This window comes from Eurytemora carolleeae, unplaced genomic scaffold (assembly GCF_000591075.1).
Source record: "Eurytemora carolleeae unplaced genomic scaffold, Eaff_2.0 scaffold286, whole genome shotgun sequence".
NCBI lineage: Eukaryota > Metazoa > Arthropoda > Copepoda > Calanoida > Temoridae > Eurytemora > Eurytemora carolleeae.
Genome location: NW_019396322.1, coordinates 164467 through 188778, shown reverse-complemented (window position 1 = coordinate 188778; position 24312 = coordinate 164467). Strand labels below are relative to the sequence as shown.

Here is a 24312-nt window from a genome sequence, read left to right as displayed (position 1 = left end):
AATAGATCGTAGAGGATGAATCAAAATCAACTCATAAATCAATTTAAACTCCATTTATTAAAATCCAATGCGATGCTAATTTGGGTACAGTACCCTTTCTTTACTATACCTGGTATGCCCATGTTCATCAGTTGTACTGCCAACACTGGGAGGTTCAACAATAACATCGTAGATAATTCCTCCTAGAAAATATATTAGCGTGATGAAGGCTAACGTACTGTACATTATACACATTGACTGTACTGTACAGTGTACCATGATAATAGATCACGTGGATTTGACAGTTCGGACCTTATCCTGTGACTTTTGATCACAATTTGACCTATGAAACATTTTTCGCCTTTTCTCTTGAATGCTTTTTGTTGTTTATGCGTTTTGAAAGAAAAAAATTTAAAATCGGTAACTTGTGAGTTTAAAGATTGTTTAATTGTAGACAAAAAAGCGATTGAATTCAAATATAGGAAACCGAAATAGTAAATATCCAACGTGGGATATATACAATCAGCTAATTTTAACTGCTTGAAGTAAATTATATAATTATAGTTTTAAAACCATAAAATTTTATCGATAAAAGATGACAAAGTTTAAATTTTCATGAAAAAAGATTGTTACAACTAAGTAGTTTTTATGTACTACTGAATCTAAAACATATGTACTGTTTGACCTGTGAACAAGTACAATTAGACATGTATTATATTCGACCCTTGACACATTTACTGTTTGCTCTATATACAATATACATTGTACATAAAACTCATGTACTAACAGACCTAAAACATGAGTACTTTAAGACATCCAAACATATTGTGATGTTCTTTCAGTTAAGTCTATGTACTCTGTGGCCTGTATCATGAGTAATATTTGACCTGCAACTGTAAACTTGTGTACTATCTGACTTGAAAATATGTACTACCTGACGTGTAAGTATGTACTACCTGACGTGTAAATATGTACTACCTGACGTGTAAATATGTACTATCTGACTTGTAAATATGTACTACCTGACGTGTAAATATGTACTATCTGACGTGTAAATATGTACTACCTGACGTGTAAATATGTACTACCTAACGTGTAAATATGTACTACCTGACGTGTAAATATGTACTACCTGACGTGTAAATATGTACTACCTGACGTGTAAGTATGTACTACCTGAAGTGCAAATATGTACTATCTGACATGTAAATATGTAGTCTCTGACATGTAAATATGTACTTTCTGACCTGTAACTAGAAAGTAGGAAAGCAGAACAAACGCGAACACCGTGTATGGTGCCGGGGTGTGAATCCAGGAAGGTCTGACAAATTAAACAAAATATTTATTAGATATATGGGGGGATAGAAGGGGGGCTTCAGTGGTTTATTTAAAGAATTAGGTATTATTTGTACACAACAAAAAAGCATTAATTTTTGCTGAGTTTAACAAAATTCACATTAAGAGAAAAACATTTTTTGGAAAGAGGACGGGGAAAACAATCTATTCTAAAAAAAAGCAGCAAGAAGTCTTACCAAATTAGGGGATGCGAAAGTAATTTTTGAAGGGTAACTGGAAAATTATTCTAAATATGAGAATAGCCCATATTATCAAATTACCTTTTCAGTTTGAGTTCTGGAACTTTTAGTACAGTAAAAATTGGTTGAAGTATAATGTCCATTTTAAGCCTGAAAAAATTGTTCTAAAAAATTCGCTCACAGCACCGTTGATAATGTGGAAGTTGACAAGACATGTACTATTTTTTAAACGTAAAACTTTTCCCGTTGTTCTTAGTTTTCTGTTTTGTCTTGTCCATTCGATTGTTCTTCTTATCATGTCGCACTGGATTGAAATCAGATCGATCCTGTCGACTTTTCTCAAACATCTTGTCGTAGTCGACATTAGTGTAGTCGAACCCAGCACCGGTCTTAGGGATTTTCGACTCGAAAGGAACTTCTTCGTCACTTTTCCTTTTCTTTTTCTTCTTCTTCTCCATTATTTCTTCCTAAAGATTCATTATATTATCATAAAATTAGTAATTTGAGCAAAAAAAAAACGGCCGAGTCTTTTACAACAAAAAAACTAGTTTCCAATTTAAGAGCTATTCTTTCCTCCACTATGTGAGTGAGAAGGGGGGGGGGTAATAATAAAAATAAATAAAATCCTGCTATTTAAGTAAGATGAGGTTGAGGTTATTCTCATCTATCTATCTATATTTATATTTGTATTAAGTCATGGTTTATACCATACAAGCTAAAGTTTCCTCAAAAAATGTCAGCCCATTTGATCCAGCAATTTGGCCAGCTATAGCTAACATATATATACAAATAAATATTTATATATGAGCGAAGAACTTCATTATATATACACTTACAGTGGTAGGCGATTATATCAATAAAATAAAGACGATTTTCGTTTTCAATATTTATTTATTTTAAGCTGTTAAACAGCATGGATACACATACATATAGATTAGAAGTCAAGAGAATATGTCAATTGAAAAATCTTCTCTTTGATTACTTGTTAACTTGTAGTTCGAAAAAAGCTTCTTAAAATCAAAACTTTTTAAAAAATCGTCTTCATTGTTTTGATGTAATCGCCTGCCACTGTAGATGAGCGAAGAGCTTTACTCCATAGATATTATAACTATACCTGGACAAGTTTATTTTCTATCTCTAGTTTCCTTTTCTCTGCTTCCTTCTCAACCTGTTCAAGCAATCTCGCCTTCTCAGCAGAATCAGGCACACTTCTACAAATATAAAACTATTAACAAAGCTAGAGTACCCGGTGTTGCCCAGGTTTATATTATTGTTCAGTCACAGCTACTCCTGCCGTTTACCCGCACTTGGCAGCAAATGACGATTTTAGCTGAAGTGCCTGGAGTTGTCCGTGAAATTTCAAAAATAGAAAAAAATTTGGCCTACGTCAACCCCGGGGTACCTATGGTTTCCAACAAAAAATTCTGCCAATTTGGTCCAGCCGATTGGGATATAGGTAAAGTAATAATTTTGATGTTTATCTTAATAATATTTAATTTCATCTTTCGTTTTTTCACATTAATCAGTAATCACCCTGTAAGAATATAATAAATATGTCTCTAGAGCTTTCTTTGTTAGCTTAGCATAGGCGCTGAGAAAGCTCTATCCTTAAATGCTGGAATGCTAAATCAGACCATACATAAACAGGAGGGTAATAATCAGAAATATATGTGTCAAAATGCATTTTTCCCTTGTCTACAAGGGATTAGAATGCGTAGATCTAAAAGAGAGGAACAGAAAACAGATCTATGATCAGATAAAAAGAAGATACAACAGTCGGAGAAAAATATTAACTGCTCTTTATAAATTTTGTTTTAAAAAGATTTTTTAATTTAAAATTAATTTTTAACTTATTCTCTTTCTCTAAAAATTTAATCTTTTTGACTAGGTATTGTCAATTTCCAAATCCGATTTTAAAACAAATTGTCATTGTCAAAAATGTGTTTGTTTTCATCACTGAATTAAGTTTTTTGTCTGTTTTTAGAGTAATTACAATTAAAAAGGTTAAAATGAAAATATTTCCTACTTTTTATCCACGAAACGCATTTTTTTAGGAAGTGGACCATTGGACTTCCGGTAGGGTAAAACCTCTTCATCAGATTCAAGATCTAAATTTGTTTATTGTTGATTATTATTAATTATAATTAATTGACATTTTCTTTCGAGGAGGTATACACTATGCTGTAAGGTGAGAAAAAAAAACCTAAGTCGCCATTTTGCAGAAACTAAAAGAAAAATAGAATAAAAAAGTTTTTTGAGAAAAACATGTTTTTTTTTATTCTTCGAGTAAAATAAATTTGCTGTTCTTAATGATATAAATATTTACTTTGAACTTCTTCCTCTTCCTCTTCTTCTTCTTCAATCTCTACTTTCTGAAATAAATTCAATTTTATCAATTCAATTTGAATAAACAAAAACATTGGTAATTAACGAAGAATTTCAGGATTTTAACGAAATGTGTAAAAAGGTCCCAGAAATACAAATTTTTTCATACGTTCAAAATTCATTAATTCCACAATTTACAGGGACTGTCTACTGTCTAGTGTCTAAATCAAATCAAATCATATTGTACAGGAATTGCTTGAGACATCCTTCTTTTGGGTTAGAGTTTTAATTCTTTACCAAATTTCTAGATTTTCAGTCCGATCTGTATTTGCGTAGTTCAATNCCAATTAAATATGTAAATCATTAAAAAGAGTATGAAATATCAATTTCAGCTGAGACTACGATTTAAAGGGTACCGTTGTAAATTGGGGATGCAACTTTTTATAAATCTAGGGTCACTTGATATTACGTGGACAGTCTCTTTTAAGTATTACTTAAAGAAAGCTTTAATTAGATTTTTTAAGTTAATATTCTACCTTAGGTTTCGGTGTCATATCCGTCAACTTTTGGAAGTGCAGTTTTATACTTTCCAGTCGTACATCGGCAGATTTAACCTAAACCAATCAATATTTAATTTTTATGTACTTTTTATAAACATCGAGTATGTTTTTGTAAATAAATAAAAGTTTATTTTGTAAATTTATTCAAACATAAAAATGATATTCCAATAATAATGCTTTAACAACATTCATGGATTTATATTTCACAAAGAGATATAATAATTATTGTAATGTTTAAAATTAATTATTATAAATATTAATAAAATTTTTGTTAAAACCTGTTGGTTGGCTGAGTCTGGTTCATCTGATTTCTTCAAACTCTCTAGATAGGGTCGCAGCATTTGGTATCTCTAAAAATAATTTATTTACAATATATTGGGACATATTTATATTTTCAAGAATTCTCTCAAAAATAAAGTTACTGTTCCCCCAGTTTGTAAGGAATGTAAGACATTAATGGACTCTTTTTCGTGAAATGGGAAAATTATATGATTTAAAGGAGAAAGTAAATGAACTTTTTGTTTAAAAATTTAGAACCTGGGGAAGGGGAACTCCACTTTTTTTCCCCTGAATATTCGAAAATCGTTTCCTTTAAATAAACAGCCCTGCATCTATTAAAAAGTAAAAAAACAAGAAGCACCTGGAAAGGACTGATAAACTTCTCAATCTCATTCTTCTTCTTTTTCTCCTTCTTCTTCTTTTTCTTCTTCTCTTCGTCCTTGACATCAAAGACCCCGAGTGAAGATTTCTTCTTGATTAAATTATTATTCATCTTCGGAGAAAACTCCATTATCTCTCCCTGCTTGGAGACAAGCGTTTTTAATCCTGTTCCGAGTTCCGATAGGTTGGACAGCTCTAGCGGACATTTTAGCGGATTTTCATTGTACTCGTTCTCGTTTCCCGCCACCTCGTTCTCCGTGTTATTGAAGGAACCGTGGATGTCAGAGTCCACGGTCTGCAGCGTCTTATTTCTAGCCTAAGGTAAATTAAATATTTTTAGATGAACAAGTTATTGCTCTCCAAATAAGTGTAATAAGAAATTAAATCAATTTTGGTCTCCTTCAGTTTTAATAAGGGTGAAACTTATTTAATTGAAAATGTCAAATCCTCCTTGCACCAGCGAAACAAATACAGTAGCAAATTAGAACCAACTTTTATAAAAGAAAATAATCAAAACTCATTCAGTAATTAACGATTTAAAAAATAGCGATCATGAGGGAAGGTCGATTTTTTAATTTTTCAAGACATGTTGATTTGGGAATCAAAAGATGCATCTTGAACCGTCCATTTATCCATTTTTCGATATTTTACTTAAGGCTAAAAATGTGGGTTTTTTTGCTTCTAATTTGCAATTTTTCAATGAATTTTTACGAATTTAACGTTTTTGAACTCTGTGTTTTAAGAAATTTTGATACCCATCTTGATTTATTTTGACATTTTTTCCGGCTTTAATTAGTGATTTGATTCACACAAAAAGCACAAATCTGAATGAGTTTGATAATTTAAAAAAATTATCAATGCTTTTTTTTTAAACGTATCAAAGAAAACTTCAGAACTGGTGCAAGGTGGATTCAAGCATTTTCATCAAAAAATAGCGACAACCTTGGTTTAAAATCATATCTTGTGAAAAAAATCTTTCTTTTCAAGACACTTGAAACTACTTTTAGAAATCTTGCTTTAAAAAAATTAACGAAATCATAAAAAATACTTTTTTCATTCCCGGTAAAAATGATTACCTTGAGTATAACCATGTGTAAAGACTGAAGATGTTGTTTGACTAGAGGAGGTACAGGGTTACAGCACGCTAGGATACCCTACACAGTTTATAGTGGTCACTGATCACTCATCAGCTTATATATTTATAATATATTAGAGAGGGTACAGGGTTACAGCACGCTAGGATACCCTACACAGTTTATAGTGGTCACTGATCAGTCATTAGCTTCTACATTTAATGTGCTAATACAGTGTACAATTAACGTGCATTATACAGGGAAATATAAAATCAAATCAAATCAAAACAGAATGTTAGGGATGTCCTGCCGACCACATTTCAAAATTGAGATAAATTTACTATATCAAAAATAAAGAGGGATATATATATCTTGGAAAATACCCCCCCCCCTCCTCTAGAAGCTTTTTAACTCCATTTTGATCACCCAAAAATGATTTATTTTCCCCATACATATATGTTACAATTATTTATTTTCATTTTTTAGCTTACATTTGCACAAAGTACACTCTACATGAAATTCATTCGGGTGGCAAAGAGGTGGCAACGGAAGGGGGGGGGGTGACATTAACTCGCCGGTATTTTTCCTTCATTTTGATCCTTCCAAATTAATTTATTTACCCCAAAGAAGCAAGAGAAAAAACTGCGGAATATTTTTACCTGCATCTCCCTCGGTAGTTCGGTACATATCTTGAGAAGCATATGGTTTGGTAGAATATATTGGGTACTCTCATCCTCAATCCTAGCTACACCATCCCTCCAGCTGTACAGTTCCTGAGCAATCAATCAATAAAATATTTGAGCAAGCAATAAATCAATCAATGAAACATTCAACTAATCAATCATACAGCCAATCAAACAATCATTGAAACATTCAATCAATTAATCATTTTAACATTCAATCAATCAGTCAATGAAACATTCAATCAGTAAAAAATAAAAACACCCAATCAGTAAATCAATTAGTTCTTCAATCAGTTAATCAATCCAAACATCTCCAGATACAAGTATAAGCCATTCTTTATAAAATAGTTCATTATTCGATTGATTTATCATTTCAAGCGTCATTTCATTCAAAGACACCAACCAATTTACCATAGCAACCATTTTACAATCAAACAAAAATAGCCAAAACAAACTTATATCTAACCTGTAAAGCAAAGAGTTGCTTGTTGTTCAGAACAGATTTAGATTTCTTCAGAAGATCAAGATGACTTGCTGCAATATCGAAATTTGATTTATTTTTTTATTTTTTTCCCTTTTCCATCCGGTTATTTTTGAAACTTAATCAGGATCAAAATTAAACAACCATTACTAATCAAGAATTTAAATAGCTCAGTTCGACAAAAATTAAGAAAATTTTATTGTCTCTTTACTACTCCTAATGATGGAAGATAATAGTACTCTAGCCTTTGCTTTTCCTAATTGCGGAAGCTAGTGGTTAACTGGCTATTTTCATTACAAAGGGGAAACCCAAAGTTCAATGAAGTAGGGGTCATCTAACCGATGAAAAATCTGAACTTCCGATTTTGGTCTTATTCTTCGCAAAATTTAGATTTTCAAAATAATAAATACTTATAACTTGTCTATGGATAAATCGATGGCCGGGAGTATTGACCCCTGATTCATTACATGGTTGGATGTCTTTTAATAATTGCAATAATAATGATTAATGGTATTGAACAAAAATTATATTTAAAAAACACAGACATATGAATCCCCAAAGTGTACCTGAGGTTCTGATAGGTTTATAGTATCTGGTAGAACACAAAATATTACTCTGCTGCAGAGCTGCACGAAGTAAATTTTGTTGCTCATTTCCCTTCTCAAGCAGCTCAATCTTAACAGAACATAAATATAATTATAAATATAAAGTTGTAATCTATGTTTGTCAGTTTGTTTGTCCGATCATAACTCAGGAACCCCTGAACGTATTTGCCTCAAATTTTTATAAGGGAACTCGTGAGAGCAACGGAAATGTTCTTTATATGGTTTTGAGATTCTCAGTACGGGTTAACGGCGGGAGTAACAATGAGTAGTGAGTACCCTGGGAAACGCTAGGTTCCCAAGCTAGTTAAACGTAATTTAGGAAAACTATTAAAAATTAAAAACACACGAGTTTTCCACTTAATTTACTTAACCTTATTAAAATCTACATTTACCTTTAGTTTCTCATATTTGAGAAGATGGGGTATTCTGAATCCTAGCATAGTAAACCATTTTTTACCTTTAGTTTCTCATATAAGAAGATAAGATATCTTGTATCCTAGCATAGTAAACCATTTTTTACCTTTAGTTTCTCATATAAGAAGATAAGATATCTTGTATCCTGTCTAGCATAGTAAACCATCGCCTCAGGCAGAGGCCTTAAAAAATTGGGCTTTATTTAATATTTTCAAACATTTTTAGGGCAAATGAGAAATTGGACATCAATTAGCAAGTTATTCCCCTTTTTCCATACATTGTATCCAAAAAATTAGTTATTTCCCCAATTCAACGAAAACGGTTTCTACTGGGTGGNAATTATACACTCCTGCCTGCCTACCTTATTCTCCAATCTGCAAGCTGATATTGTTTATCAGCGTACACTTTACAGTAGTGTTCTAGTAACCACGCCAAACTTAATCTAAAGAATATGGAATTAATACTTCGTGCTTGAATGTTTATGCGTAAAACCTTAATGTTAAAGAGACTGTAGACGTAATTTTAAGTGATCCTCCATTTATAAAGTGTAATGTCCCTGTGAAAGCTTTGAATGATCCGGGTACCGGTGTGACTCGGATATGCCCTCCTTAAATGGAAGTTCACTTTAGTTTACAACAACACTGATTTCAAGAAGTAGTTTTCTCTAAGTCCAACACTAAGCTTACAAAAAGGAACTTAAAATTAGACACAAACTAAAATTTCAAATTCCCATCTTTGATTGCAACCTAATGGTGTAAACCTTGATATCTCAGAAATAGATAAAAATCTAGCTTCTCTGATATCTAATGAATTTAAAGATATGTCTCAATCCTACCTTGGTAGTCCTAGAAGTTTCCCTGCTTGATGAGTATCGAAAACATTAACAAGATAAACGGAGAAATCTCGCTGTAACCAGACAACATCGCTATCACATCCATGGAATACCTGATTATACAAAATTTAAAATACTTGGAAAACAAGGATAACAATTTCTTTTATTATTTACATATTTTATATTTGTGACTAAAGAAGACAAAAAAACATTTAGCATAGTGAGAGTAGATCGAAAAATATGAGAGGCAATAATTATTTGTTCAGCCTTTCTTTCTCATTATTTCCACTCAACACTCTACAATCAAAAAAATATTTTGTCACAGGTCAAAATGAAGGTCAATGATCTAAGATTAAAAATCTTCTTATTGATCCACGTAGGCTGGATGCAAAATTTCAGCTTCCTATGTAATAATTGAAATATTTAGAACTAAACTCAACCTTAAAAAATTTGGTTTTTAAAAAAAAAGATCACTTGTTCTGGTTTCCTTATGTATAATGAATATTAATTATAATGAAATACTGCAAACCAGAAATATTTCTGAAATACATGTTCAGAACTTGTTTTAAGTAATATTCTGACTCGGGGGGACCGTACATCGCACGCAAAAAAATTTATTAAAAAAAATTAGTTTTCCTTTTCTACATTCTACAATGATTAATACAGGGTATTTTATTCTTGATAAATCTTTCCCCTCTTTTTAAAAATAATTTTTCCCCAAGTATTTTGCCCCCCACCCCCCCAGAGCAACAGGTGATTTTTAAAAACATATACCCCTGCATAATTTCGATGTTTACCTTGACTATGCTGGGGTTGGTAGTAATCTCGTTGAGTAAGTTCATCTCCCCCCAAATATTAAAAGGATCGATCAGATAATCCTAAACGATCATTCAACTCTTTACATGCTCGATTGTTCTACAATTTATTATATTTTAGGATTGTAAATAAGAAATATAAAAAAGTGTACATTGTGCTTAGAACCCATTTAACTTTGACTGTAGAGTGTAGACGTAATTTCAAGTGACATTTTTTCTAAGTGCACACTAGTAACCTCAAAAATCCCAGCTTTTCAGATAAGAATATCTACGTTATCCTTGATCAGTTCAGATTTAAGATTTGTGATTCGTGCATGCAACTCTACGAATGGTGATTGAAATTACGTTTACAATCCTTTAAAAATAATTCTGATTGGTTTCAGTAAAAATTCTAATTACTAAATTTCTGAAAACATGTTAGAAAAATAATTATACCCTAATAAATAAAATTAAGGTTTAACGGGTGCCGTTGTGAATCATGCATGTCACTATTTTTTTCAACAAAAGATTACTTGAAATCAAGGTCTCTTTACTAAAAAAAAGTTGCTAAGAAAGTAAAGTTAATTTTTTTCGAATCAAGTTGCTTTTTTTAATTATAAACCACCTTTTATCTATATGTTTAGGCTTTAGGAGGTTTAAGAGTGATTTTCACGCAAAATTGTTTACCGTTTTTTTCTTATAATTGAATATGTTAGTTAAGCATTATTTTCTTAACGAAAAGATGATTAAATGATTTCCTTGTGTTCTGTAGAAATCTGAATAAGACAAGTAAACCCTAGGTACGATCTGAAAAAAAAAAATTGGTTGAACATTTTAGCTGGTCTTTCGATAGTCTTTCGATGGTCTTTCGATGGTCTTTCGATGGTCTTTCAATGGTCTTTCGATGGTCTTTTGGTGCCACTAAATCGTTGGCAATAATCCTATGTTTGTGTGTAACGTGTGCAGTGTACAGTGTACCTGTAGGAATGAGCTTCTAAGTCAATGGCAATAATGCTATGTTTGGATAGTTCCTTGATGCACTCCTCCAGCTGCTCCTTGGTCTCGATAAAGTCCATGTCTACCCGCTCTACCCCCAGAGGGATCGGTATAGGTCTAAACACAAATTTAGATAGTTATCGATTGACGAAGAAATTAATTGATTGATGGAGAAATAAATTGATCATTTAGAAATGAATTGATTAATGGCTAAATTGATTGATTAAAAAATGAGTTGATTCATCGATAAATGAATTGATAGTTTGAGCACTGAGTTAATTGATTGATAAATGAATTGATTGATTGATAAATGAATTGATTGATAAATGAATTGATTGATTGATAAACGAATTGGTTGATTGATAAATGATTGATTGATAAATTGATTGATTGATTGATAAATGAAATGATTGATTGAGAAATGGATTGATTGAGCAATGAATTGATTAAATAATGAATAATATGATTGGTTGATAAATGAATGGATTGAATGATTAATGAATTAATTGATTGACAAATGAATTATTGATTGATAAATAAATGGATTGATTGATATATGAATTGATTAAGAGATGAATTGATTGATCTGTGTACCTGGGTTTGAGCTGGTCATGGGATGGACTGAACCTCTCTATCTCGAAAAGGTAGGGATGACTGAAGAACTCTCCCCCCACCTCGTCATACTCAATCAATATAGACAGAGGCTTCTTACTGTGCGGCTTTTCTGAAGAGAAATAAAAACTCTTAGATTAAAACTCAAGAGGTATAAAATTAATGATTTTTAAGGTGAAATTAATGAACTTTCTGGAAAAGTTTCAATAAGGGGAGGAAAATTTTCTCGTTGAAATCCAATTTATTAATTCCTGAATTCTTTGATTTTTTAGTTCTTCAAAATATTTGCCCCTGACGTTCATATAAAATACCTTTAAGCCTAGGAGTGAAGGGCTTCTCTGTGTTATCGATGAAAGATTTGAATTTAACCTGATAATAAAATCTGTCATAAAACTGCATTAAAACTTCATCACAAAAACAAAATGTATTGCTATGTGAAGTACTAGTACTAGTACAGGGTGGTAAATACTAAATAGGAATATTAATGGAAAAAATATTTTTAAGAAAAACGCAGCCAGCAGAGGAAATCCAATATTCATTGATTCATGATGTCTTAAGCAGCTCAATCTGATTCATATTTTGAATTAAGTAGGCCCAGGGGTTCATCTGGACAGTTTTTGGCATATTTCATGAACTAGGATATTATTTGTATTTATCTTTTAGGCTTGATTCCACAAGTGGCAAAATGTGTTGTTAAAGTGGTATTTTTTGGGTATAATGTATGTACAGTGTACTGTCCAATGTACACTGTACAGTGTAAAATGTTCAAATCAAATCAAAGCACAGGTTCTTGGGATGCTTAACCAGATTAGTCTTAGATGAACCCCTGAATTTGGCCAGGACAATTTCCAGGCCGAGGGCTGGAGTCACAGATCGCAAACAAGGGAAAAGGAGCCAGTGGCCGAATTTAAAGAATTTGAGCGGCGGTTTAAATTTAAGCCGCGGTTTAAATATGGTTGGTTCCACTTAAAATTGTATCAAATGTTTCAAGATTTAAACCGGCGCTTAATTTAAACCGGTTTTTGGCGGATTTAAACCGCGGATTAAATTCTTTAAATTCCATCTCAGGTTGTTTAAAATAACCTACAGTACATATTTTACATAAATACATCCATATTTTTGTCCAAAGATTGTAAACTAATTATTTTCCTTTAATATTTGTTAAAATAAAGACGAACCTGAGGTCTCATTACATTCCTTGCGGTGAGAAGTTTTACATCATTATCCTTCTTATTTTCAGATTTCTTCTGATTTCTGAAAACATTAAAAATATTAATTCAAAACAGTTATTATAAAAACCTCTGAATGAGTTCTCGAGGAGTAAATATTATAAGAGCACGAAACAAAGTTCGTTATATTTTAAAGAAAATTCATATTCAAATTCAAATTGGAATTCTGTCATTTTTAAACAACCTCAATGAAAGTTTGTAAATGATTTTATGTTACGATTTTGTAAAATAAAATGATAACAAACAGGGGGGAGAAAATAGTTATTCTCCGTTTCCTTTCCCCCTTTTACCATATTTTTCCCCAAATAGAGTTCAGTACTGATATAAACCTGTTAAAGTTGTTCCAGGACCCTGATACTCGATTAACATTGGATTGACTGACTTCAAGCAAAAGAGGATTCACTTCCCGCTTTAGTCCAGCAGCTTCATCTACAAGTACAGGTACAGGTTTGAGTACAGGTTCAAGTACAGGAACACTAGGCTTAAATACAGACATAGGTACAGGTACAGGTATAAAGTACTGATACAGGTTTGAGTACAGGTTCAAGTACAGGAACACTTATAAATACAGGTGCAGGTATAAATACAGATATAGATATAGGTACAGGTACAGGTATAAGTACAGGTCCAAAGACAAAGGTACAGATGAAGGGACAACATATTTTTTATTATTATTGTTATTATTATTACTATAATTATTATTATTATAATAATTCTTCTTTTTAATATAAACATTATTATTAGTTTTACCTAAGTTCATGTTTATTCTCTCAAGAATAGTATCGTTGGTGTCTGTGAGCAGATCAACCAAATCCTCAACCTTTAAATTAGAATAGATTTCTATCTTCCTTACTTATCCCATCATATCTTCATTCCATCATCTACTCATCCCATTATCTACTCATCCCAGTATCTACTCATCCCATTATCTACTCATCCCACCATCTACTCATCCCATCATCTACTCATCCCATCATCTATTCATCCCATCATCTATTCATCCCATCATCTATTCATCCCATCATCTATTCATCCCATCATCTTCTCATCCCATCATCTACTCATCCCATCACCTACTCATCCCATCATCTACTCATCCCATCATCTACTTATCCCATCATCTACTCATCCCATCATTAACTCATCCCATTATCTACTCATTCAGTCCTCTGTATCACTGTTCTCTGTTGTCTAAACTACTTTATCTCTTATCTCATTTGTATTACTGACATTCCGTTCTCTTTTTCACTCTCATTCCGTCATTAATCTATCATACCGTCTTCTATCTGTATTTCGTTATCAATCTCTCATTCCGTCATCTATCTTTATTTAGTTATCAATCTCTCATTCCGTCATCAATCTTTATTTCGTTATCAATTTCTCATTCCATCTTCTGACTTTATTTCTCATTCCGTCATCTATCTTAATTTCGTTATCAATCTCTCTTTCCGTCATCTATATTTATTTCGTTATCAATCCCTCATACTGTCTTCTATCTATATTTCGTTATCAATCTCTCATTTTGTACTCTATCTTTATTCCGTCTTCTATCTCTTATTCCGGCATCTAACTCTCATTCCGTCATCTATCTTTCATTTCGTCAACTATCTCTCATTCCGTCATCTATCTCTCATTCCATCATCAATTTCTTATTCCGTCATTTATCTCTCATTCCGTCATCTATCTCTCATTCCGTCATCTATCTTTTCGTCATCTATCTATCTTTTCGTCATCTATCTATCATTCCGTCATCAATCTCTCATTCCGTCATCTTTCTCTCATTCCGTCAATTTGTCTATCATTCCGTCGACTATCTCTCATTTCATCATCAATTTCTCATTCCGTCATCTATCTCTCATTCCGTCGTCTATCTCTCATCCCGTCATCTATTTCTCATTCAGTGCTTAGTTAATTTCTCATTCCGTCACGACTGAAATAATTCCGTCTTCATTGCTTCCTGGCTTCGTTTTTCCTTCCTTTTCCTTCTTTTACTAAAATTGAACCCCCTTTAGACATCCCCCCCCCACGCTAAAATCAACTCCTCCCCTCCCTAAACCAACCCCACCCCTCTTCCATCCTACATCTCTCCGCACCCCTGTATTACCTGTGAAGAACCAACTCCTGAGTTTATCCCCTGAAAGTTTAACTGCATTTTCAACATGTCGCGCAACTTCCGTCCCTAGATTAGTTAATTTGTTTGGTTTATAATTTTTTACCCCAAAACATGTGCTTAGTACTGGATCCGCTAGATGTGTTTCCCTGGACAGGGGTGTATATTTTTAAGAATGACACACATAAACACAAACACACCCCAAGGGAAAAATTATTTTGATGGTCTATAGGGTGGGGGGTGGGGAATTCAAAATTCGACATTAAATTGCAAATTTTTTCATTCAATATTATGATACTTTTTCCCAAAACATGCATTTATTTTTCACTAAAAATCATTAATTTTGACCAATTCAGCGAATAATTCCTTATATTTTTTTCTGAACTTCTAGTCTAGGGGGAAAAATGATTTTCAGCACACCATGGGGACTAGATATCTCAAGTCGGACAAGTACCATTCTCAGAACCCTCTTATCTTATTCTTATTCTTATTCCCATTTCCATTATTCTTAATCCCTCACCAACCTAGTTCACTAAAAACATCTGACCCTGTTCCCTATCAACGCTACAATGGTCGACTGGAAAGAATGCGTACGGATTATCTATCTATCAGATAAGATTTAGCGTTAGGTATATAGCGGCTAAACTATCAACCCCCAAAGTACGTAATTAGGACGGAATTTGTTCATTCACTCGGGGGATAAGAATGGCCTCTCACCTGAACTGATAAAACCTTTCTGAACTCTGGGAATGTTGAATAGTAATCAAAATCTTCACGCTTCTCTCCTTAAAATATTGTACATTGTATTTAATGGTTAATTTGTTATAAGAAATAATATCGGTAGATCCCCAATGTGGAATACCGACCGCCATCGGACGTTGAGTCCGTTGAGGGACTGTGCCCAAACCCCGATAATTCATGTGTACTGTTTAATGTGTCACGAAAGAAAATATGCAAAAATAGCTTTAAAAAAGTAAAAGAAAAAAAATAATATACGTCCATAAAATAAGATATCTCAATAAAGAAAATGTTCTATGAAAAATGCAGTTACAAATAAAGTTTATAAAAAAACTTAATGAAATCCCTTCTTAGAAGGAGTCCGTCATAAACATAATCGTTAGCCATAGGTATTGGGTTGTATCAGCTATCAATTTTCAATCAAAAATTAATTTAAAGTTTTTCGTCCCCCCTCCCCAAAAAACACTATAAAATTGTTCTTAAACGAGGTGAAAGTATAAATGACGAAGTTATGTACATTTAATATCTATCCTATGCCCAAAAAAAACTTCCGAAGGCAAAAAAAACCTTTGGAAACAAATATTTTTTAAAGCAGTAATTTGTTCTACATATCTTTATCTCTATCAAAATAGATATTTAAACCTTACCACAAATATTCATTTCCACGTGAAAAAAAAGAGATTTTTTTACCTGGAAGATCATTTGATAGTTTAGTAGCGTGGAGGATCTTCTTTAAGTTGGCCTGGGTAAACTCGTCCACGCTGCCGAACCCAGGCAGGAACTCGTCGACCGGCATACTCATCTGAAGCAACCAGACAATGTTAAAGGGACAGCTCACAATTTTGAGAATTTAACACGTCAACGAGGATTATATACGGAAAGGTAACGGATATATATATAGATATAGCATTTTTTATATGTTTTAATAGAAAATACATCTAAAAAGTGTGAACAACCCCTTCAAGTTCAAAAATTTGTCAAAGTATAAAAATAACACGAATATGAACATAAGCACTTTGTGACTAATCTGTGGACAAATCAGAACGGAAACTGATTTTTGTGAAAGATGAAACGAAAAAAAATATTTTTTTAAATACCGATTTGATTAACATTTGTGCAAGAAAAAAAGGGGGAGGGGAATTACTTTTTAAATATTGCTTCAATACCTGGTAATCAGCTAAAAGTTTAATCACAAAAAATATGTTTGCGGACTTCATTTATATTTTAAAAATCTTAGACATGAAGTAAGCACAAAAGGTCATCGAAACTTTTGGGTAAATTATCCCCCCCCCGTCCCCCGTTCCAAGGAACCTTCTTTTCTATTAATTAAACGTCTTTTCCGCTTTTAAAACTTTTGTGCAGGAAATTATTTCTCTGGCCGATAAAGAAACCAATTTTAGAACATTAAACGTCTTTTCCGCTTTTAATGCAGAAATTGTTTCTTTGAAGGATAAAGAAACCAATTTTAGAACAAGTTTCAATATTGAATATGTTAAGCTCTGGTTTACATCCATATTCCAGTAAAAAAAAAAGATTAAATTCATTAAATATTTTCTCAAGGGCCTTGGAACAACTTGCACTTGGAATTCATTAAATCTTTGTGCGTGTTAACTAATTATCGTAGAAAGAAACAAATTGGTGGAAAATTAAGATACATTCTTCTAACAAAGTATATATATATATATACCATCTTTTTAATCACCTTTTTACTAACTACTTAAACCTTTGTCAATCCACCTAACTATGACCCAAGCGTGCATGAAGCAACATGAATAATAAAAATCAAATAAATATAGTTTAGACATTTCAAAAATCACCAAGATGAAGGACTTTAAACTAGCTTTAGGACTTTGGATTGTTTTTAAATAAGCAGATAATGTTCTTGTAACGAAATCCATAAAATTATACTTTTAAATTGATAAAATCGCGGAAAATATTGATTTAGGTGGGTAACATGATATCAGAGAAAACTTGGGAATATGATATTATGAAATAAAATAAATTTAAAATAAAATAAAGATATTTGAAATCTGGAATATATTGTAATTTTGTAAAGCGAAAGGAAGAGAATATTGTTAAAATGCAACGGATAAGTCGAAATATTTATGAATAGAAAGGAAATGAGTATAAACACAAACAGGGATAAAGAAACTGAACAAAAAATAATTTAAAGAAGGAAAATAGAATTTCTTGAGACCCCTATATTTAATATTAGTTTATAATTTGAACACCTAATCAAAATCGAAATCAAATAAATAATTTCCAACAGCTTTTTATAAATATACAATAAGAAACCCAGTTATTGAAAGAAGCTGATTTAACATTAAGCAGCTTAAACTGGGATAAGATTTTCATTTAAATCCATTAGAGCATCTAAAAGTAGCTTCTTTGTGAACAATCATAGCTTCTCTCAATGGCGGCTACTTGAAGACTCAGCATCCCGAAGAGCAGCTTCTATTCTTATTGGGAGCAGCCCGGACATCTGCCTGATGACTGCTGCTGCTGCTGTGGGAAAAGCTGCTGCTGTTTAACCTCCTGTTTAAGTTTTTAATCAAAAATATTTTTTTAAATATAAAAAAAATGTTATTAAGACATAAATTAGTTTTTTCTTTGCTTTTTATGTCTACGCTTTACTTTACTTCCTCCCAACTGAATTTATACCCTAAATACTCTATACTGAGAATTGTGTGCTCTATATTTTATGTAAAGCTCAAGTTAATCTATCCATAATGCTCTATTTTATGCTCTATTAAACATGTGATTTATGGGGCTATATTTTTTTTTTTTTTGCTTTATCCTGAAATTTATTTTTTAACTCTCTCTTTTTTCGGCTTTGAGTACATTTTGTATTACAAAGTAATGAATAAAAAATAAGTTCTCAAATGTGCATTCTCTTTAATGCGTCCCAACATGGGCCAATATTTCATCCTTGAAAATACGTCCCGTGCGTCCTCATCATTGGTACACCTTTATTTGTGCGTCCTGTTTGGCCACAGAGAATATGTTTGAAAATATACTTTTAGATTTTTCTAGTTTTTTATGTTTTTATGATGCTCTAAATATTAGAATAATAAAAACTGTCCTGGACGTTAGTTTTCTCTAATATAGATTCTGCAAGCTGAATAAACGCAGTCTCTACATTTACATTCGTCTTAGCACTCGTCTCTAGAAACCTAGACAATTCAAATACAAATATTAATTTTTCTTTTCATTTTTAATGTTAAATATTCAATCAAAATATTCTGTTTTTTTAATGTATAATATTAAATAAACATTTTTTTTAATGTTTAATATTGTTTTTTTAATTGTTTAATATTTGATAAAAATAAGAATAAGAATGGATAAATGCACTTTAAAGGTTATGGGGACAGGGTGGTAAAGCCCCCCCCCCCACCCCCCTCCGCTAATGACACCTTTTACCCTAAGATTATTGCTATTCCCAAACTAAGCAAAAAAAAAAAAACACTTCATATTTCCTAAGGGATGTATATTTTAATGAAAAATCATCCCCACTTTTCGATTTTTTTTTCAGAATTAGAAAAAGTTTGTATGGAGCAGGGAATAAATTTTAGGGGTTTTTTCCCTTTAGCTGAGGTTAGTAAATTTGTTAATGGAAACCTACTAAACTTTTAGGGTAAAAATATTCAAACCGATTAAAAAAATTTTGATGTCCTTTTTGATTTTTTGCACAAATTTTGAAAAGAGGGGGATTCCAGGAAAAGAATGTTTTTAAGAAAAATTTTACTCCTGAAAATAATGGAAAGAACTAGTGCTACCTGACACTGTGTTCTCTTGCTATAGCATCTCCTCTCTCCTTACTTATAACACGCTTGTCCTCCATATCGCACTTGTTCCCGAGGATCATCCTCTCAACGTCCTGAAAAGATAAAAAGACGTAATTTCAATTGAACCTCCACGGCATGTCCAATTCACAACGGTACTCTTAAAAGCTTCTTCTGATCAAGGGTGAATGCGATATCGATGATTTCTTTTTCAAATATTGTTTATTTACAAATATGGATTGTCTATAAAAATGACTTGCGGAGTTCTTGCAGCAGAAAAAAAAGAAGAGAATTGTGAGAATTTTCAAGCTAGAAAAAGAATATTATTCCATATTTTTTACAATCACAACTAAAGATGTTTCTGAGACCCAAATGTCCATTACTTTTCGTCAAATTTTAATTCAGAAAAACCGGGTTTTTGGTAAATTTTACAAAACGTTCCGGTCCAACTAAATCATTAACGGGCTCAATTCCTTACTATCTCCAATTTCTTTTCATTAAATGTCTAAAATTTATTATATAAAGAACAAATTACCTCATTTGCATGTTCATCAATGTTCCTCAGCCACTTGGCGATATTATCGAATGACTTGGCGTTGGTAATATCGTATACTAGCATTATACCCATAGCTCCTCGGTAGTAGGAGGTCGTAATCGTATGAAACCTTTCCTGCCCTAAACAGAGAATATTTATAATCTTTCCTGTACTAAACAGAGAATACTTATAGTCTTTCCTGTACTAAACAGAGAATACTTATAGTCTTTCCTGTCCTAAACAAAGAATACTTATAGTCTCTCCTGTCCTAAACAGAGAATATTTATAGTCTTTCCTGTACTAAACAGAGAATATTTCTAGTCTTTCCTGCCCTAAACAAAGAATATTTATAGTCTTTCCTGTTCTAAACAGAGAATATTTATAGTCTATCCTGTACTAAACAGAGAATACTTATAGTCTTTCCTGTCCTAAACAAAGAATACGTATAGTCTTTCCTGTCCTAAACAGAGAATATTTATAGTCTATCCTGTACTAAACAGAGAATACTTATAGTCTTTCCTGTCCTAAACAAAGAATACTTATAGTCTTTCCTGTTCTAAACAGAGAATATTTATAGTCTATCCTATACTATAAAGAGAATACTTATAGTCTTTCCTGTCCTAAACAAAGAATACTTATAGTCTTCCCTGTCCTAAACAGAGAATATTTATAGTATTTCCTATACTAAACAGAGAATATGTATAGTCTGTCCTGTCCGAAACAAAGAATACTTATAGTCTTTCCTGTCCTAAACAGAGAATATTTATAGTCTTTCCTGTACTAAACAGAGAATACTTATAGTCTTTCCGGTTCGAAACAGAAAATACTTATAATCTTTCCTGTCCTAAACAGAGAATATTTTTAGTCTTTCCTGTTCTAAACAGAGAATATTTATAGTCTTTCCTGTTCTAAACAGAGAATATTTATAGTCTTTCCTGTTCTAAACAGAGAATATTTATAGTCTTTCCTGCCCTAAACAAAGAATATTTATAGTCTGTCCTGTTCTAAACAGAGAATATTTATAGTCTGTCCTGTCCTAAACAAAGAATATTTAAAGTCTTTTCTGTTCTAAACAGAGAATATTTATAGTCTTTACTGTCCTAAACAGAGAATATTTATAGTCTTTCCTGTTCTAAACAGAGAATATTTATAGTCTTTCATGTTCTAAACAAAGACTATTTTTAGACTTTCCGGTTTTAAATAGAGAATATTTATAGTCTTTCCTGGTCTAAACAGCAAATATTTGTAGTCTTTTCTGTTCTAAACAGAGAATATTTCTAGTCTTTCCTGTTTTAAACAGAGAATATTATAGCCTTTCCTGTTCTGAATAGAGAATATTTTTAGTCTTTCCTGTCCTAAACAGAGAATATTTATAGTCTTTCCAGTTCTAAACAAAGACTATGTTTGGACCTTCTAAACAAAGACTATTTTAGACTTTCCAATTCTAAATAAGAATATTTATAGTCTTTCCTGTTCTTAACAACAAATATTTATAGTCTTTTCTGTCTAAACAGAGAATATTATAGTCTTTCCTGTTCTAAATAGAGAATATTTTCTAAATAGAGAATATTTTAAGTCTTTCCTGTTCTAAATAGAGAATATTTTTAGTCTTTCCTGTTCTAAACAGAAAGTAGTACTAGTCTTTTATGAATTATAATTCTTCTTCACTTCAACGTGAATTTCATAATGAACGTGCTATAAAGTAATCATCGCACTATAAAGTTAAATTAGCTGAATATTATAGCACCGTGCTATAAAGTAAACATCGCGCTATAAAGTTAAAGTACATTAGGAACCGTGTGATATAAAGTTTTGATCTGTTTCCGTATTTTCTCCAAAAATTTAGGATATTTCCAAAACATTTTTTTGGATTGAAATGAAAATAATATTGAAATCAACTCTATATTTTTACTTCTGCTTATTTTATCAAGAAATAGCTATTGAATCCATACGCTATCCGATCCATACGCTATCCGATCCATACGCTATCCAATCCGTATATATCTGATCCTGCGGTTATTCTATAAGGCTGAGGTCCCCATTAACTTGCTGCAGTTATAGAAGGATAAACTATTCTTATCAGTAGACAAAAGTTTCATAAAATTACCTATAACACTATATTTTGACACGACGCGACGTGCTAGAAAGTTCTTGGACTTCAATTTTCTGTAAATCTCACCTTTTTAGATTATATTTTGTTCCTCGCTAAAGCTCGGGACAAAATCAAATCTAAAAAGGCCTAAACCTTCCCGATAAAGAGAAAATTTCTGTCCAAAAACTTTATATCAATACGAACCCAAATAACAGTGTTATAAAAAGTTATTCTGTCCTGAACAATGTATGTGTAATATTTCCGGCAATCTAGATATAAAGAGGAAACGTTACCGAAGCTGGTACGAACCGATAGAAATTTACAGCATTCAACCCCTTTGAGAGTTAGAGGGGAAGGTGATTCCATGTTTACCTGCCGTGTCCCATATTTGCAACTTTATCTTCTTCCCCCGGAGTTCGATTGTTTTAATCTTGAAATCAATACCGATTGTTGATATAAACGTCGTGTTGAAAGCATCCTCAGAAAACCTAAAATATTAAAGGGAATGTAGACGAATTCAAAACCAATAAATTGGGTCTGTGCTAATATACGATTTTTAAACCCCCCCCCCCCCCCCGTCTAGTATCAATTTTTTTCCTGACCAATTCATTTTTAGCAAAATTCTTTTTACTTCATATATACTATTTTAGGGTTAGGGCAGGTTAAGACAATTTCTAGGCCGTGCGCTGCCGCTAGGACAGGCTAGGGGGTCGTGCGCCGAAACTAGTACAGACTAGGGGACCGTGTTACATATGAGATGCATGTACAAAAACTGTAAGGGGGGTGGGGGAGTCCAAAAATGGTAAGATAGGTAATAACCAATAAATTTATAACAATAACTCATTTGCGTTTTATTCAGAATTGGAGAAAAAAGAAAAGGTTCCAAGAATACGAGGTTACTTGGATTGAATGGGGGGGGTTAATTTTTAAAATAATGGATTTCTAAAATTATATTTGAACCACCTACCTGAATAGTATACATGTCTTCCCCACACCAGAATCTCCGATTAAAAGCAGTTTAAAGAGAAGATCATAAGTTTTCTTCGCCATCTTTAACGGACCAACAGAACTAGACAATTAGAAATATTTCAAATCATTTTCAGTCAATAAATCCAAAGGGTCGATTTTATAGTATAGTTAACAAAATATTATTTGTAATGAACAAATTTGAAAGAAGATGGATGGGGGAATCGTTTTCAAGAAAATTACTTAATCTATTTACACATGAAAGATTTAATCAAAGCAAAGAAGTGTTTCATAATTGTTCCTGAATTTGCTAGATAAAAAACTACAATAGCAGATTAGAAAATATAAATTAGAAAATATCACGTTACCTTTCTAAACCAGAAGATTAATCTACCTAGACAGAAATCACTTTTAACAAATATCACTGATTTACAAAGCTAACTCAAAATAGTCAATTAGGCCATTCTGTTAATCTGAAATAACGAGTTTTCTTAAATTGAGAAATTAGATTAATTATAGGAAGCAATTGGCGTCATTCAGTTTGTAAACACCTCTTGGTTTTTTGAAATAATTATTAATTAAAATTTTAAAGGCACTGAAGCCGAAAGATTTCCCTGCGAAAAGTATATGCAACACAATTTATGAAGAAATGCCGCACAACTTTCTAGTTTACCAGAATCTTTGATTGACGACGACTTTGGTGTGAAAACGACATTTGATTTGAAAAGGTAAAAAAATTTGGTGTCATATCAATTGGACTAATGATAGATTGGATTAACGTTCTTTTGGACTAATGTTCATTTGTACTTACGTCCAAAAGGACTATAGGCCTCTTGAACAAATATTTGTTCAATTGAGCTAATTATTAGATTCTTTAAAAATTACTTCCCAACAAGTATTTTGCACAAATAATAACACAGATGTGATATCATTTGAGGTTAGATTACGGTAATTTCTGGGCGAAGCGCTGCGGCTAGCATAGGCTAGAGGGCCGAGCGCTGAGGCTAGGACAGCCCTTTAACTAACCCGAAAACCTAAAAATACGAAAGCCTCTATATAGGTATACATGGTATGTATATTTACGTAGAAATTTGCATGCTCAACTTTTTGGTAAAGAACTTGCGTATACATACGTATTTTTCCATATTCATCATACCAAGTGGTTTTTTTAAGTGCTTAGGTTTTCTAGAAACGCTTTGTTACCATGAAAAAGTGGTATGAAATAAAGGAAATCTATAGCCTAAAAACTAATGTGAGTAAATCCACAGAGTATGGGAAAAGCTGTATTTACAAGTAAAAAATGAACAAATA

At 32.2% G+C, this 24312-nt stretch overlaps 3 protein-coding genes across 3 annotated transcripts; all 3 read right to left on the bottom strand.

The window, feature by feature from the left end:
- Positions 1 to 60: 60 nt before the first annotated feature.
- Positions 61 to 1687, bottom strand: LOC111700922 (oligosaccharyltransferase complex subunit ostc-like). Its single transcript, XM_023472002.1, has 3 exons — positions 1596 to 1687; positions 1227 to 1300; positions 61 to 182 (listed from the first exon to the last, which is right to left on the bottom strand). Exons 1-3 carry the CDS (start codon positions 1655 to 1657, stop codon positions 76 to 78), a joined length of 243 nt encoding a protein of 80 aa, XP_023327770.1. The 5' UTR covers positions 1658 to 1687; the 3' UTR covers positions 61 to 75.
- On the bottom strand, positions 1665 to 16436 carry LOC111700919 (exosome component 10-like). Its single transcript, XM_023471999.1, has 25 exons — positions 16317 to 16436; positions 15606 to 15673; positions 14883 to 14957; positions 13529 to 13598; positions 13108 to 13207; positions 12728 to 12803; positions 11861 to 11918; positions 11532 to 11661; positions 10920 to 11054; positions 10700 to 10748; positions 9945 to 10025; positions 9151 to 9260; positions 8677 to 8757; positions 8422 to 8497; positions 7863 to 7971; positions 7282 to 7349; positions 6792 to 6905; positions 6136 to 6213; positions 5040 to 5375; positions 4678 to 4749; positions 4376 to 4453; positions 3841 to 3886; positions 3541 to 3622; positions 2629 to 2725; positions 1665 to 1981 (listed from the first exon to the last, which is right to left on the bottom strand). Exons 1-25 carry the CDS (start codon positions 16426 to 16428, stop codon positions 1733 to 1735), a joined length of 2550 nt encoding a protein of 849 aa, XP_023327767.1. The 5' UTR covers positions 16429 to 16436; the 3' UTR covers positions 1665 to 1732.
- LOC111700921 (ras-related protein Rab-10-like) lies at positions 16428 to 23491 on the bottom strand. Its single transcript, XM_023472001.1, has 7 exons — positions 23370 to 23491; positions 23003 to 23104; positions 22408 to 22523; positions 19944 to 20083; positions 19403 to 19503; positions 18709 to 18799; positions 16428 to 18161 (listed from the first exon to the last, which is right to left on the bottom strand). Exons 2-7 carry the CDS (start codon positions 23083 to 23085, stop codon positions 18087 to 18089), a joined length of 606 nt encoding a protein of 201 aa, XP_023327769.1. The 5' UTR covers positions 23086 to 23104; positions 23370 to 23491; the 3' UTR covers positions 16428 to 18086.
- Positions 23492 to 24312: the final 821 nt, after the last annotated feature.